The 16,151-nt window shown below is 35.3% G+C and overlaps 1 protein-coding gene across 1 annotated transcript; it reads right to left on the minus strand.

Annotated features, from left to right (window-relative positions):
- Positions 1-3,250: 3,250 nt before the first annotated feature.
- LOC130744688 (beta-glucosidase 12-like) lies at positions 3,251-9,654 on the minus strand. Its single transcript, XM_057596853.1, has 13 exons — positions 9,456-9,654; positions 7,614-7,683; positions 7,221-7,279; positions 6,820-6,895; positions 6,628-6,705; positions 6,450-6,537; positions 5,524-5,779; positions 5,087-5,202; positions 4,452-4,669; positions 4,324-4,355; positions 3,941-4,043; positions 3,698-3,806; positions 3,251-3,616 (listed from the first exon to the last, which is right to left on the minus strand). The coding sequence occupies exons 1-13, from the start codon at positions 9,621-9,623 to the stop codon at positions 3,445-3,447; spliced, it is 1,545 nt and encodes a 514-aa protein (XP_057452836.1). The 5' UTR covers positions 9,624-9,654; the 3' UTR covers positions 3,251-3,444.
- Positions 9,655-16,151: the final 6,497 nt, after the last annotated feature.

Genomic DNA, 16,151 nt, shown 5'->3' on the forward strand with positions numbered 1-16,151 from the left:
GTCTTGAGAATCTGAGGATGTTGCTTGATAATGATCCCAGTAAGAAGTGAGGGAAAAGAAACACGCAGCTTCACAACACAAGTATCAGCATGCTTCAAGGTCTGCTAAAAAACAAAAGCACTAAAATCAAATGCAATAGACTTGCCAATCCTATAGATCAACTTGGCAAGGGTTGCAGAAACACCAGAGGTATGCTGAGTAAGAACCCAATTCACAGCACCAATCCTATTAAGGATTGCATACTTCACACTAAGATTTCCAACGGACAACAATCTCTTGATGGGCCACTTCTTCACATGTCCAGCAGTAAGTTCCTTGGCAACATCATCCATGGAAACTTCCTCATCAGCAAATTCAATGGCACTTCTTCCAAGTGTTTGATTTATCACAGCAGGTGAGAACACAACACATTCAGCCCTCACAAAAACCTTCCTGAATTCATCACTCTCAGGAAGTCCAACATCCACAGAGAGATTCACCAAGAATTCTTTCACAAGCTTCTCATAGCACCTTCCAACATTCTGGATAGTCTTCATCAGACCTGCTTTTTCAATAAGTGCAATAACATCTCTGCATTCAAGAACATCAGGGACAACTTCCCTTTCCTTGGCCATTCTTCTCTTACAAACAAACTTCCACTTCTAAACATTCTCTTCCAAGTGAAAAGACACTTTATCAATAGGAACAGCAGGAACATTTTGAGGAATACGCTTACCAGAAAACTTCTTTTTCTCAGAGGGTCAAATGTCCTGGACATCGGCTTCAGCATCTGACTCAGAATCTTCAACATCAACTGGAATCTTCCTTTTCTTCTTCTCACTTGGAGTCTTGATTTGTAGGTTACAGGAGATGACTTGGATCTCTTTGGAGAAGTAGGAGTGACTTTAGGAGTAGAGACCCTTCTTTTTCTTTTTATCCTTGCAACAACGCTATCAGGAATGGACTTAACTAGGGGCACATCATCAGAATCATCATCAGAGATGTCCTGAACAAGACCTTGAGAAGAAGTGGACGAACCCAAACCTAAATCTCCTCCCAGCTTTCCAATTCCGCTGCACGAAGTGCTTCCCAATCCTCCCAATCTTTGTGAAAAGGGCTATGATTTGGGGATATCCCACCAATATCTCCAAATCAGAAATCCCATCGATAAATAGAGGAAAAATCCCAAGAGGTCGCAACTCAATCCTCCATGCAGCTTCCCCCTTCGCCCTCTCTGCTTCATCTTCGTCATCCACGTCGTCTTGTTGAGAAGAGTCGTCGTCGCCCCTCGCAGTGCCTTCGGTCTTGGTTGACGACGTAAGAATGCCAAGTTCATGAGGAACCCTAGCAGAGGAAAGGGTCGAAAGTTTTGCCATTGTTCCTAAATTTGAAAGAAAATTTATAAGAAAATTATGCATAAAAAATCCACAGAAAAAATCTGTAGAAATAAACATTTTTTAAGTAGTGATGGATGTTGTACCAAGTAGTTATGCTCGATTAGAGGTTTATCTTGCGGGGTGATTTGAAATGGATACTTGCTTGGTTGTATTCATGTTCTGTTGCAACTCCTTAATCTCTAGTTTTGTTGTTTTTTCTATTGGTTCAATAGTCTCCTATTGTATTCATGAACTTTTACTTATATATTGTCATTTAACCATTCTTTCTCTAAAACTTTCTACCCTTAAGCTCTCTCTGTGAATTGGCTCTGCATGGGTGGCCTCTGCCCCGTTCAGGTGCGGTGGAAACCCTTTATTGAACCTTCCTTTTCGTTTTCTCCCCTTTCCTTTCCTTACCTTGACTTAATTTCTCTCTCACTAGGATCGACCCCTCCCTTGCGCCGCCCCATCGTTTTTTCTCCTTCCCTTTTTCGTCATACTTGCCTCCCAGAGTCTCAACATTATTTATTTTATGCTGAGGTCATGGTTCACTTCGAATTTGGCTTTGATGGGGCTTTTTTCCGTTCTGATCTGGCTCTAATGGGTTTGGTGGTGGCTGGCTTGTTTGTGGGTGTTGGCACTGGTTCTCGGGGCGTGTTGCGGTTCATCTGGGCGCATCGTTCTAGGTGTGGGGCGGTCGGGTTCCCGTTTCTCCAGCCAAGCCTCTTGGTGTTCCAAGAACTCGATATGAATTGTTCCACATAGCCCACAAGGTCCCAGTTCGGGATACTCCTTATGTCAGAGAAAAAAATGTTTAGTTGATTCCTTGTAGAAAAAAATGTTGCGGTTGTACTTGATTCAACAATGGTTGACTTTCAATGGAAAGCGCATGAAGACTGTAAAAAATCAAGAGTCAAGTCTCTGTGGAGCAAGAAGCCACTATATTACTGGGAAATTTGGGATGGACATTGATGCAGTAAAAAAACTACATAAAAGCAAACTTGAAGCTTCCTGAGCCGTGTTTTTGGGTTCATTTCGGTTTGGTGTTGAATGTTGTTTATTCTTCTTTGTCTTTCTGGTGATTCTTCCAACTTTGTTCGTGATGTGTTGGAAGGTGGAGTTATGGATGAAGACACAGTACATCTGTTGTTGTGTTGGTCGTTGTCACAGATCTGTTTTGGGGGATATGGTTTTGGGCTTCTGGAGTGCTGCTCGAGGTCGACAGTGAAGGTCGGGCCGACTATGTGCTGATCAGGAACGTTGTCGGGTGTTGTTCCCATTAGGTTTTTATGATTTCGCTTTCGGGTTGATGTCTTGTGCTGGTTTGCATCCCCTCCAATTACAAGATGAGCTCTGTTTTTGTTGGGTTATGTGACTTTTCTTTGCAACATATCGGTCCTAGACAGATGCTCCTTCTCATTGGTCATTTAATGTTTTATCTGGGTTTGGATCTTGTCAATGTCACTTGCAATTTTTCCTGCATTTTGTGCAGGGTAGGTGTTTTATTAGGTGTTAGAATTCTAAAGTTATATCTTTGAGCGCACCAAAACAATTTGATTTTTAGGTATTTATGTGTAATGTTGGAGGAGATTATGCTCGCTTTGTTGAGTTTTGTTTGTACAATTAACCATTCCATCTAATAAAAAATTTTCTTACAAAAACAAAAACTTTTACTTGTATTGGGTTAAAGTACCTCTTGTACGTCTAGTCAATTTATCTTTCGCTTTATAAAAACAATGTGAAGGTGAAATTGGCCATAAAGTACAGGAAAAAAAAGTGAAGGATTTAATTAGGTGCATTCACCTTTCATGCAACTTTGTAAAACCAAGCCACCATAGACCATGTTATTTCTCATGTTGTGAAGGACAAAAATTAATTTCATTCTTTTTACGGGAACCTAATCCATATTTTTTTAGAAGAGGCACATACAAAGAAATGCACATAAATATATGGCAAAGTAGCTATCATTAAAAGAATACAATTTCCTTCGACTTTGAGAATGAAGGAGAATGATCATATAATCACTGGAAGCTTAACTTGAATGATGTATTTTATTACATAATTTATAGAACCGTTAGTCATCCAAAGTCTAATGTCTTTTGAGAAAATTCGTGAACCATTTTGCGGATAGCTTTTGGTATCTCTTCAATCCATTTTTGTAATCCACAAAATTTATTCCAAATCGCACTGTATAACCTGAATTCCATTCATAATTGTCCAGCAATGACCATGCGAAATATCCTTTGACGTTTGCCCCATCCCTTAAAAATTCACCAAAACGAAAGTATTAAATTAGATATACAAAATCAACATTAAGAAAATACATGTAAAAAATAACTCACCTTATTGCAGATTGAAGATAAAATAGATGCCGATAATGATAGTCAATTCTGTAGGTGTCTATGAGAGCTTCCTCTAATGATAGTGTTGGATCATTGAACTCATCAATACCTACAATTCAAGTGCAATTTGCAAAGTATAAATTCTTTCATACATGATAATTGTTAATATATGTTAAGAAAAATTCAAGGTAAACATTCAATGTTATATTCTGTGATTACAAATGTAAAGTTTAATGGATTTACCATTTTCAGTAATGTAGATTAGAGGGTTGTTGTACTTTTTCTTGATATAGAGCAACAATTCTTGAATTCCTTTTGGATAAACATATAACCAACTTGAAGCGGCCTGCAAATATAATTAGAAACATAAGTTATTGCTATAGTCAAACAAATTTTGAAAATGCTATATTGACATACATATTTTTTAGAACATCCGATGGACATGTGCTTAGCAGTGGTATGAACCGATGCTACTTAGTGGCTTAAACCGCGTTAAAAAGTATATCCATTGGATGTTAAAAAAAGCCATATGTCTACGGATCATTAGCCAACAAATTGTTTCTAAAGATAAAAAATATTTATTAGATAATTAACATGGAGATCATATAGCGCTACACAATACGTACCCTTTGACCTATAGGATTCCCGTTACGCTCAGCTACCATAAAAAACAAAAGATTTTCTATTAATTATCAAATTAACTTATATATAAGGAGTAATAATTTAAAGAATTGATAGATAAAGATGTGCTTACTTGTAAGATTAGCAAGAGAGTCCGTGAAGAAATAGGGTCTATCATTGCTTCCAGAAGATGCGTTGGCAGCATAATAAGTGGTGTAATAGTTTAGTCCAAGAAAATCAAATGAACCTTTAACTAGACTAGCTTGCTTCTTAGAAAACTTTGGTAATCTGCTTCCGACTAGTGAACGCATACTCTGTGGATAGTTTCCAAATGTCAATGGATCCATAAACCTACAATCATTGTGTACAAATGAAAATTGACTCGATGAATCATGAAAAATAAGGCGATTCATAAGTTAAAAGACTTTTTTTACAAATTAATTTTAGCACATGATTAACAAACCTATTGTCAATAATATATAGGAAATAGTAGTAGTAAAATGATTTATGGATGAGCTAAGTTTTTAGAATATTCTACTATTGCCCATGAAAATTACTTGACTTCAGATGTGTTTTTAGTGAGCTAAATTAAATTTTCAGGGGTTTTCTAGTTCTAACGGATTGTTGGGAGTGGTTTTAATTTGATGTGCACTAGGTAGTGCAACAGGTTCTATGTTGTCATTTGTTCTTATGTTGGTACTGTAATGAATTGAAGCATCCTTTTACTTCAAATAATTTATATTATTTGAGAGCGTTTCAAGCAAATACCATCCAAACATGAAGTCAACTGCTCGTCCAGCAGCGTCATGATCATATTTGTTATCTGAAAATGGTTCGAACCAATGAGTCACCAATGTTATTCCTATAATACCCTTTTGAGATGCCTGTGTAGAGAATTCAAACTTGGTAGTTAGTTAACAATACCTACGATGTATGTTATGAGAATGAATTTTTTACATGAGAATGATAAGAATAAATCATGAATTTTAAAAATGAATGATCAAATATTAAAGTTATGAATGTTCACGTGACAACTTAAAAATGTCATGTCACATGCTTGACTTCATGTGCTCATCTTGGTCATTCATAATTAGATCCAACGGTCATAATTTATTCATATCATTATCACATTAACTATACATCCCCAACTTAACACCACTAGTAGTAAGTATATTTAGTCATTAATTCACAATAGTACAATGAACCTGATATTTCTTCTTGTACACTTGAACAGCTTTTGCATGAGCAAGAAGTAGGTGGTGTGAAACCAAATATGGCTCTATCCCTAAATCACCACCGGTGCAATTTGGATTAACCCATTTAGAACATCGACCCGGTGCAAATGCCCCAAGTACGTAGCCATTGCTACTGTAACCCCATGGTTCATTCAAAGTAATCCAATGCTTCACTCTATCTCCAAATTCCTTGAAACATAGCTCCACATAATCTTGAAAATCCTCTCTGAAAAATCGATCATGAACTTTGACATGTAAAATATAAATTTATGCATATACATACCTTGAATTTAGGTGCACATATGAAATTTTCATTTTAAATTGATATTAAAATTTCATGATTAAGGAACTATACTCTTTTTTTTTTTTTGAAATAGGAACTATACTCTTTATTAATAAAAGACTAAATTATCCAAAAAAAAACCAAAATAATTAAAAAAAATTATTTTATGACTTTGTATATTCTGACCAAGAAAAATTTGCTTCACAAGTTAAAATAACTTTTTGTAAGTTAATATTAGCACATAAAGATCATATTGTAAATAAGACGTACTACATATTAGTAGTAAAAATATGATTCACCAATAAACTAATTTTTAACATGATCCCACAATAAAGTTGTGCTTATGATATTTTTCTTTCTGTTTTTACTTATTTGCAAAAAGGACGGGGCTAAGGCTTAACTTGGGCGGAAAATAAATTCAGCCAAGATCGGTGTACATCCGGTGACTAGTGAATGTTGATCATTAAAGAGAGATAAGAAAAAAATAGATAGATACATCATAAATTTAAGGATATAATGCGATCGAAAAAGTGATAGAAAAAATAATATTCTAAGGTGTATATATTATTTCTGATACATGTATCATTACCGACATAAATTTTATAGCACTTACACAATTTCAGGACTTAAGAAACCACCATACTCATCTTCCAGAGTTTGGGGAAGATCCCAATGAAAAAGTGTTACAAATGGTTGTAGACCTGCAGTGATAAAATTCAATTTATTATTTTAATTTGTTATCGATTGTTTGAGAGAAAAATAATAAAATACAATCGAATTTCAATTTTGACCATTAGCTAGCAGTTCGTCGATGAGATTGTTATAATATTTGATTCCTTCTTGGTTGATACCTCCACTGAGCTTTCCTTCTATTAATAGATTCATTGAGAGAAAAATATAAAACGGTTAATGTGTAATATCCATCTAAGCAAAATTAATAAATAGGAATTAAGAGTTAATAATTACATATTAATTTCACTCACTTGGGAGGATTCTGGACCAAGAGATGGAAAATCTGTAAGCATCCAAATTCAAAGACTTCATGAGTTCAACATCCTCCTATTGTGACAAAATAATTTATTAATAGAAAGTAGAGAATGATTTCTATACTTAAAAAAAGTATAAAGTTTTTTTTTTTTGAACTTAAAAAAGTATAAAGTTAACCAATCATATTTTAGTAATATAGAAAAATATTTAAAAAGTTATTACGTGACACATTTTTACAATCTCATTGGTCAACAATGAAAAAAAAACTACGTGTACATGTACCTTTTTCTTTGCAAAATAAATGTGTATATCAAATATTCTTTTTAGTTTTTAAGTAGTTTACAACCTATGCCACTTAATTTCATTTCCTTGTTGTCATTTGGAAATTTGATCATACCTTGTAGCGGTGATACTGGTCAATCGAGACATCTCCGGTGCTTCTATCCGTTATTTTCTCTGCATGTTTCATATTTATTATTAGATTATAGAGAAAAATTAGAGCTTGTTTTGATTTCCCTCTAAATTTAAAAACTATATTCACAACCAATTTATAAAATCTATTGTTCATAAGGGAAAACAATTATTTGAGCCATAAGTTTCTCGAAACTCGGATAATTATCTTAAAGTTTCAAGAATACATTTTTATTATTGTCCTGAGTTTTTTTTATTTTATATTTTTAAAAACTAAAAAGGTATTTAACAAAACAGTAATCAAACACGTTGTTACTCCTTAGTTTCCCATCTTTTGTTTGATTGCAAGTTAGAGGGAGAAAATTTGAGAAATACGTACCTGGATATTTATGGCTGAAGGTATCCCATATACTTGGTTCTCTACCGCCTTCTTTTGCTGCACCTTCATACTGTATATTATCATCACAATCATTTAAAGAAATTTGATTTGAACCCTTGAAAATCTTAATCAAGTGGTTAAAAAATGAAAGAAATATTCTAGTTGCTATTACCACCTTATATTTATTTAAGAGAAGATAATTTATACTATTTTTTAACTCATATTATGCCGTGTAAGCCCCATACGTTTCCCAATTTTCAAGGAAATATTTCAAATAGATTATGATAAACAAATTCTTAACTCAGGTATTATTAATTTCAAAAGGGAAAGAGGTATGTAATTGCTGGTTAGTATTCATGTGTGTGCTCTGGGCACTAGTGAATTGATGTTTTTGTTGGTTGAGGGTGCTTCCTTTTCAGATTGTACCGGTACATTGCTCGTAATTAATTTGTAAGTATAAAATTTGTAAGGGGTTGTCTAAATGAACCATGATAAATTTTGCAAATAGGAAATGTGATGTACGTAAAATTGTCAACACTATTAGTTTAGTTACCAAATAGCTATGATTTTTTTTTTGGAATGGGAAAATCGTATTAAGCCAAAATGTTCCAAGGTTACAGAAAATCATATATCAAGAAAGAATTAGCCTCAAGATTCCAAAACGGAAGATGCACAGCAGACGCAAACAAGAATTCACAGTTATTTAGCTTTGAATTTACTACATCACAACCAATTCACAACTTTTTAGTAACAATGCACCGGTGCGCCACTAGTTGGTGTACAGTAGACAATTCTCCTAGATAATTTTTAATAAATATATATTAGCACGTACTTTAAAATAAAAATTATAATAATTTTTTTTAACAAATTGAGATAAAATCTATTTATATTGCACCAACTGTTTTTGTTTTACCTTGTGTTCTCTCTTTCGTTCTTTATTGTTATGTTTTTCTTTCTTTGTTTCTCTATTGCTTTGTTTTTTTTTGTCTTTTTTCTGTAACTGTTGGTGATTTTGTATTGGGCTTTGTCCCTCTTTTCTCTCATTAATGATATTTTGGCTTTTAAAAAAAACTATATCTGAATGCACTAACTAAAAACTATAGAAAACGTCAAGTCATAACTAGCTAGCTAATTCAATTTGGATGGAGAGTCTTTAAAACTATAGATTGTAACTTGACGTAGCTAGCTAATTAATTCCTGTGCTCAAATTCTTTGAGAGTCTTTAAATAAAGATTGTGGCAGATTGGAGAGTTGGTATCGCTTGAGATTTGGTTTCTCAAAAAATCGGGTTAAGTTTTTAATCAAATAACTTTTTAGCAAGTCTTTAGCTAGTTGATTAGCTGAACATGACAAACATAGTCTATATGTGAAATTAATTATTATACATGTTATAGTTATTAAAAGAAATTAAATGGAGTAAATTCCAAGAAATTTCTGTTTTTTAATATGTAGAGGGATTATATGAGTTATAAAATATGAATTTAATAAACTTAACCACTGAATTTAAAGTTTCAAATAACCAAAAAAAAAAAGTTTCAAATAAGCCAATCAACTGTAATTGTTGGATATTCATTAGATAATTTCAATTTCATGGACGAAATGTATTTTAAAATATACGTAAATATTGACTGTAAAATTATATACTTATGAATTTCTTATTTAACTGCAATTCCGTTTACATAATTATCATAATAATATGATGTAATTTAGTGGTTCGATTTGTTAAATTCATCTCATATAAAAAATTATTAAGCAGAGGGACTCCCTCTTGCAAAGAGTTAGTTTGGAGTAACTTGATTTCTCACACAGCCACGGGCTCGCGCATGCACACATATAAATTACCTGGTATGAAGCAGATGCTGTCCCAAAAATGAAGCCTTTGGGAAAATTGCTTCGTCTCATTGAGGCATCATCAAGAGTGGATGCAGCAGATGTTGCAAATGTAACCGATGATAATGTACTAGTAAGATTGAAGAAGAGGACAAGAAGTAAAAATGCGTTGAATGCCATATCAAAGATAAGAAGAATAAGAAGTAACACAGACTAGTTTTATGTTCCAAAAAGTGATGCAGTGCAGGGGCCTTAAATAGTGCAGAAAAACTCTATGAATTGGGATTAGAACGTGCGGTTACTCATGGTCAAGTTTAGTGCCAGTGGATTAGGAAAACAAAACGATTGAAGTGGTCAAACTATATATATATTTAGTAACAAGCAAGAGATAAGTGCAATAAGAATCAATCAGTTTTGCTGTGTAGCAAACACGTAGTGACATATACCATTTTGTTTTTTTTTTTGTTTGATTTTAAGTGAAAAGAGAAGGATGTGATGAATTTTGACAGAAAAATTTACACTTTATTCTACTTGTTTGGATGGTCAGGAAAATGTATGAAATCGAAAAATTTAAATGTGGGGCCCACATTGCAGTTTTCATGCCTAACCTGAGAAGAAAATTACTTGAGGGAGGACTAGAAAAATTCAATTTTAACTTCAAATGTTTCCCCAAATCCCACCTGTTTCTAACTTATAGTTTACACTATTATTGCAGTTTATTTTTTTTCCCAAATCCAATGTGTATTTTTTTTTCCCAAATTCAATGTGTTTATTTTCTTGCACGCTTTTCTTTAACAAACTGCATATATTAAGAAAAAGATGAAACAAAGGTCATTATTCCATGATGAAGCAATGGAAGAATCGCATTTTAAACATGTTCTGGAATAAAATCCTAGGGTAGAGCAAAGAAGCTCAAGAGTAATATTGTGGTAATAAAGAACATGTATTATATATCATAAGCTCCCTCTTATATAGATGGTGAACCTTGGTGGTATTCTTTCACTAGCATCCCTGCAAAACAACTTTCTTTACAAGGACAAATTTGATTAAAGTATTTCATTAGCATTCTAGTTAACAAAACGTCTTTGTAACTTGCTGAATCTCTTGGTTGGTTGATCGGATATGAGAGACACATTTGGTAAGGCGATAAATGGTAATAAACAGTAGTTATAATGGATTCTCCACCAATTATTATTGCAACAATATGATTTAACGGGTATACTATAATAAAGGGAGGAATAAAAGGCTATTCATTAGGCACCTAGATAATAACAATAATAGGGGAGCAATATTAAAATGGGTTAACGTTTAAAACCGCAAAGGGTGATATCAATCCTAATAATGCCAATTAGGAATAGTAACAGCTAAATGAAAAGATATGATACGTTGATAAAGTTAGGGGATTTAGTCAAAAAGGAAAACATAAGTCATGAATGTAAATTCAAATTGTATTGATAGGTGATTAAATGATCATTAATAATCATAACTGATATATCAAAATGATAAATGTCGTTCATACCATCAAGTAAAAAATGCATATTAAAGTTATATAAATGTAATAATCTTAAAAAGCTAACTTGGAGCAATAAAATTGATTTCACATAAGATCGTGAAAAAATGTGGAACAGCAAGGTTGACTTAATCAAATCAATTCAATTCCAATATTTAAATGACATCACATACACAAAAGGAAGTTTGTGCCTTATAAGTGACAATTATTGCAGTCTAATTCACAGGTTAATAAATTCATACAATAATCAAATTCTTCAGAAACTCACGCATAAATCATGTTAATTCACTTCAATTGTCTTGAATGAAAACGGTATCCAACCAAACTAATCTGGCCGAAAAAATCAAAGCAACAAATAATACCCCTCAATTTATGAAAAATTTTATTTAGATAAAATTACGTCTTATTCTTATAAATCTTCTAAATCAAATAGAAATAAAAGTATGATAATAAACCTGGCAAGTATCATACTTAATTAAAAATAATGAACCTGTCATTACTGAAATCGAGTAATTCTTCAAAGAATTAAATTGAAACGTCCCTAAGCATGGGTGAAGTTGATTAGGGAGAGATATAGATGTGTTGGCCGACCAATTATTGCTCCGCCAGGGGTTTTTCGTGGAGTTCTTACCACTGCTTATGCTTCCGCAGCCGCTCACAGATGTGTGATCAAACAAGGTCTTCTTCCATTGGTTACCATGGTAATCTGTTGCTCTTTTTATCCCAAGTTTGTCGTTGAAGAGTTGATTTTCCTTGTTACTCTAAGGAGAAATAGTTATTTTGACACAGAATAAAAACTAGTTGAAATAAAACTGCACATCTAATTATTTTAGTAACTATAATAATAAAGAAGGACGAAGCTAGCAAGAGAAAAATCAAGTGAAGAGTAAGTTCATCATGAAAACCAAAAATCAGCATAGATTGAGAAGATGCACAACAAAAAACCAGCATATGATTATGATCGAGTTGGAGCACAACATGCAAGGACCCTCAGAGGTGGTATGTCAATATCAGGATCACTTGGGGCCGAGGAAAGTTTTACCGAGCCCCACGGTGGGCGCCAATGTTCTGGAATAAAATCATAGGGTAGATCAAAGAAGCTCAAGAGTAATATTGTGGTAATAGAGAACATGTATTATACATCATAAGCTCCCTCTTATATAGATGGTGAACCCATAACCCTAGTAATAAATGCATTGAATGAGTTGACTAGGTTACATGATTTAGGGAGGAAATCAAGGGGAATTATAATAACTACTTTGACTATTCTTAGGGAGAAAAGGGGGATGAATCTGGACTCCACTTCATGCTTGGTTGTCTACCTTTTGGGCTTCCTTACTTGGTTCATGGGTCGTTCTGCTTGGAAGCACGCTTGGCCCAAAAGTCCATGACGGTACAAAACCTTCTCAATCCAGACACTAAAACCTGTAAAAATAGACATTTTTATCAGGCTATGGGCAACAACATTACTACCAGGACCACAAATGAAAAAATAAGAATATCAAAACAAAAAACTAAACTACAACAATCATCAATAATAGAGTCAAGGTAGGATATGCACACTCTACTTTCTACTGCAAAACTATTGTTTTTTTATTAGTGGCTGAGGTTGCTCTCATGTTTTTATTGAGGTAATCCTATAATTTGCATTTTGCCATATTATTATTGATTTTTTTTATAGGGTTGAACACATACACTTTATCATCTTAGATAAATTTTACTATATGATATATACCATATATTTTTATTTCTAACTTGACTTTTATATAAAACGATATGATTCACGAGTTAAAAAATAGGTTTTTCGATCCACAGTTTCACCGCTATGCTTTTCAAACACCTTTTTCATTCTTTCTCCTTATCCTAACTTCAAAATCACATCATTTTCCACTTATATTCTTTCCTTTTAATTATATTCTTCCACTTATATTTCTTTTGCTCATTTTAACTCCTACAACTAATTAAGCACACAAGTAAATAGATTAACCATCACTATTGTATGTCAATTTTTCTATCCCATCAATTGAATGATAAAATGATGTCAATGTTAATTAAAAGATACATGTGTGTTGTTGGATATTAATTTACATCAGTGATTTTTAACTGATATGACAGTTTAATTTGTGCACAGTGAATGACACATGAATCGGAAAGATAAACTAAGTACAAACTTATTTTTTGGTATATCAGAAAGATAAACTACAACCCCCCCAGGCTGATCCCTGAATCCTTCTCCCTAACCTATATGTCAATCAACTTCTACAACTTGAGCTATCAGACAATAAAATACCAATTTTGATTACATATTCACATTTTTTTTCTTTTTATCTCTTTGTTTTCACAAGAGCCCAACACCGCCCCGGCCCAAACCTTATTTTGGGCTGCTAAGACAAACTTGATTCTAAATTTGGTCCCAACTTATGTCTGTAATTACTAATTTGACTAGTTTCACTTTTTAGCCAGTTCTCCTTTGTTGGCATAAACAAGAAACAGCGGCTTGCTGAGGTAACGGTGTGGATGGCGTCTTGCTGGTCCTTGTGGATAACTCGTAACAGTATTATTTTCAAGGATAATGTTTGGGACGGTGGTTTGGTTGTGGAATTAATCCAGGTTCGAATTTGGCACTGGTTAAAAGAGAAAGTGAGGGAGTTTCATTATTCATTATATGAATGGAAGTCAATTCCGGTCATATGCCTCTCTTCTCTTTGAATTTCGTCATTGGGGACATGGGTTTTTGGCTACCGTTCGTTGTGCGTTTGGAGTGGAGGTTGTGTTGTATTTTTTTGTCTCTTCTGCTATGCATTCTTGGCGCTGGACGTCTGTTGTTGTGTGCATTTTGGGTGATGTATGTTGCTGCTATATGTTGGGGCATTCTTGGTTTACTTGGAGCAATAGTTTAAGTTTGTATGGGAACTTAATCTGGTTTGCATTATGCAGATGGGTTCTTTAAACTTTGTTTATTTTTTCTTTCATTCTTTATTTTTCTCTCTTTCTTTTTTGGGTTTAGCACCCTTGTGCTATTTTTGAATACAATTCTTTGACTTACAAAAAAAACTACATTTTTTTATCGGAAAAAACAAGCATATATATATATATATATAATAAGTCTAATATTAATACTCCCTAAGAAAGTTCTTGAACCATTTTGCAGAGATTTTGGTATCTTGTGAAGCTGTTGTTGACTTGTTGCAATCAACAAAGTCCATTCTAAATCTCACTGTGTGTCGTTCAGCCCATTCAAAATTGTCCAACAATGACCATACAATAATATTGTCATTTCACACCGTAGGCATTCGGTTGTGTAATTTCACCAAAAACTAAACAAAATAGAAAGGACAATATTTTGTATGTTCTCATATAAAAGGGTATAGTTCGTTAGTGAGTCTTTTATTTTAGAGGATAATGTAAGTCATCAAACTATTGATTTAGTTGTTGTTCTATCCTAAGAACATAGAGATAGGGTATAGTACCAATGTGAGAGGATTGCGATGTGAAAATCCTAGCGAGGAAAAGTGTAATCGCATAGAGAGAGAATATAACTGAATTTCAAGCTTGTTATTTCTCAAATGAGCTAAGAGTCCCTTACAATTAGTAACCACCCCTTATTTATAGGCTTGGGGTTGGGCCTAACGCCCCGAAACGCTCTCAGTGGGCCGGTTGGGCCTCTTAGGGGAGGCCCAAACTCCCGGGTCAAATCAATTTCCTGGGACAAGCGCCCCTGGGCGAGGGCCCCCTTGGTCTCGCCCAGTCCACAAGACACCGAGCTCGAAGCATGAGGGCTAAGAGTGTCTTAATAATTGAGGCGTCCAGTACGAGAGAAACCAACTAACGTCAAAGTTTAGTGACCAAGGATAATTGCCAACATGGCATAGTAAGTAAAGCTAAAGCTAATTTATGAATCCCTTCACGAGCCCCTCCGAGTCCACAAGTCCACAAGTAAGCTTGCGGTGACGGCGCTTGGTTCCTCGCCCAATTACAGTTGTGATCACCGTGAATCATGGTTGCCTGACGCGTGTAAGCCATTTATAATGTACTTAAGAAGTGCATAGGTCAGCGAACCTGCAGAACCCCAACCGCTGTCCTCGAAACGTCCCCTCGAACCGCAATAAAGCCTGCCAATTTGAATTTAATCCAATCAACCGTCATGATTTTTATTTAATGCGCCACTCCCGCTTCCCGAAATACGCGTCCTTTCCCCCAATAATCATTTCATCTTGTCATCTTAGGTCACGACTCCTTACTTAACGGTGAACCATCTCCTTTCTTCTTTCTTTATTACCTCATCCCTTACTGCCAACTGCCCTCATACTCCTCCGGCTCTCACAACGGTTTCTCCTGACAACCCTGCAAACTCCGACCTCTCATGCTTCCTTCTTCACAACTTCTCTTTGGTTAGTATTCTCATCCCTGTTTTTACTCTTTCCTTTTGTTTTCGCGATGCCCCCAACAGGAACCCCTTCTTCTGTGGAGGAAATCAAAGTCCACCGCTTGAAAACCTTCGCTACTCTCCCTTCCCCAATCCAGAACGCTCCTGACCAAGGGATCCTTGACCAACCCTCTGAATTTGTTACCGGTGACTCTGTCTCTGACCTCACCCGCAGGGTTGGGGGTTTTTGTAGCACCCCGTCGCTAGAAAACCTCCTTCGCACCACAGGTTTCCAGGGCCAAGATTGCCCGTGGCAGCACCGTGCACTTAAGAACCCCAAGTACTCCCATTTCTTTTTTATGTATGAGTATATGTTCCTTGACCTTGGCATCAAATTCCCTTTCTCCCCATTCCTTAGCCGAATGCTAAGTGCCGTCAACGTTTCCCCTTGCCAACTTCACCCCCGCGCCTGGGCTTACTTGAGGTGTTTTGAAATTCTCTACAGCAATGTCGACGTAGTTCCCTCAACTGCCCTCTTCTTCTTTTTCTTTCAAGTGGATTCCCGATCCCTGGGGTCCCTTGGCTGGGTCGAACTGGCGCCCCGCCCGGGCCGGGAACGACTCGGCCCTTACCAGGGTGACCCTGAACCTTGTCTGGCTCACCGGTATTTCCGGGTCGTCGTTTATCCAGCCTATCCCTCATCCTTTACGCGGAGAGGCTGGAAATCCGATCTTTCTAAAGCTTCCTTGTCCGTCAGAGAGAATTTCGCTCTCGGGGTCCTCGCCCGACTTCCCCGCCTTAGTTGTGCTGAATTACTCGGCGCCCCCACGGG

The sequence above is a fragment of the Lotus japonicus genome, chromosome 3 (assembly GCF_012489685.1).
Source record: "Lotus japonicus ecotype B-129 chromosome 3, LjGifu_v1.2".
In the NCBI taxonomy this organism is placed as follows: Eukaryota; Viridiplantae; Streptophyta; class Magnoliopsida; order Fabales; family Fabaceae; genus Lotus; species Lotus japonicus.

What these genes read in the sequence shown, in the direction of transcription:
- LOC130744688 (XM_057596853.1), bottom strand. Translation starts at nt 9,623, where the DNA reads ATGGCATTCAACGCATTTTTACTTCTTGTCCTCTTCTTCAATCTTACT. An exon ending in TTGGTCCAGAATCCTCCCAA is followed by an intron (nt 6,706 to 6,819) that starts GTGAGTGAAATT and finishes ATCTATTAATAG; the next exon opens with AAGGAAAGCTCAGTGGAGGT. An exon ending in AATCTACATTACTGAAAATG is followed by an intron (nt 3,807 to 3,940) that starts GTAAATCCATTA and finishes CTTGAATTGTAG; the next exon opens with GTATTGATGAGTTCAATGAT.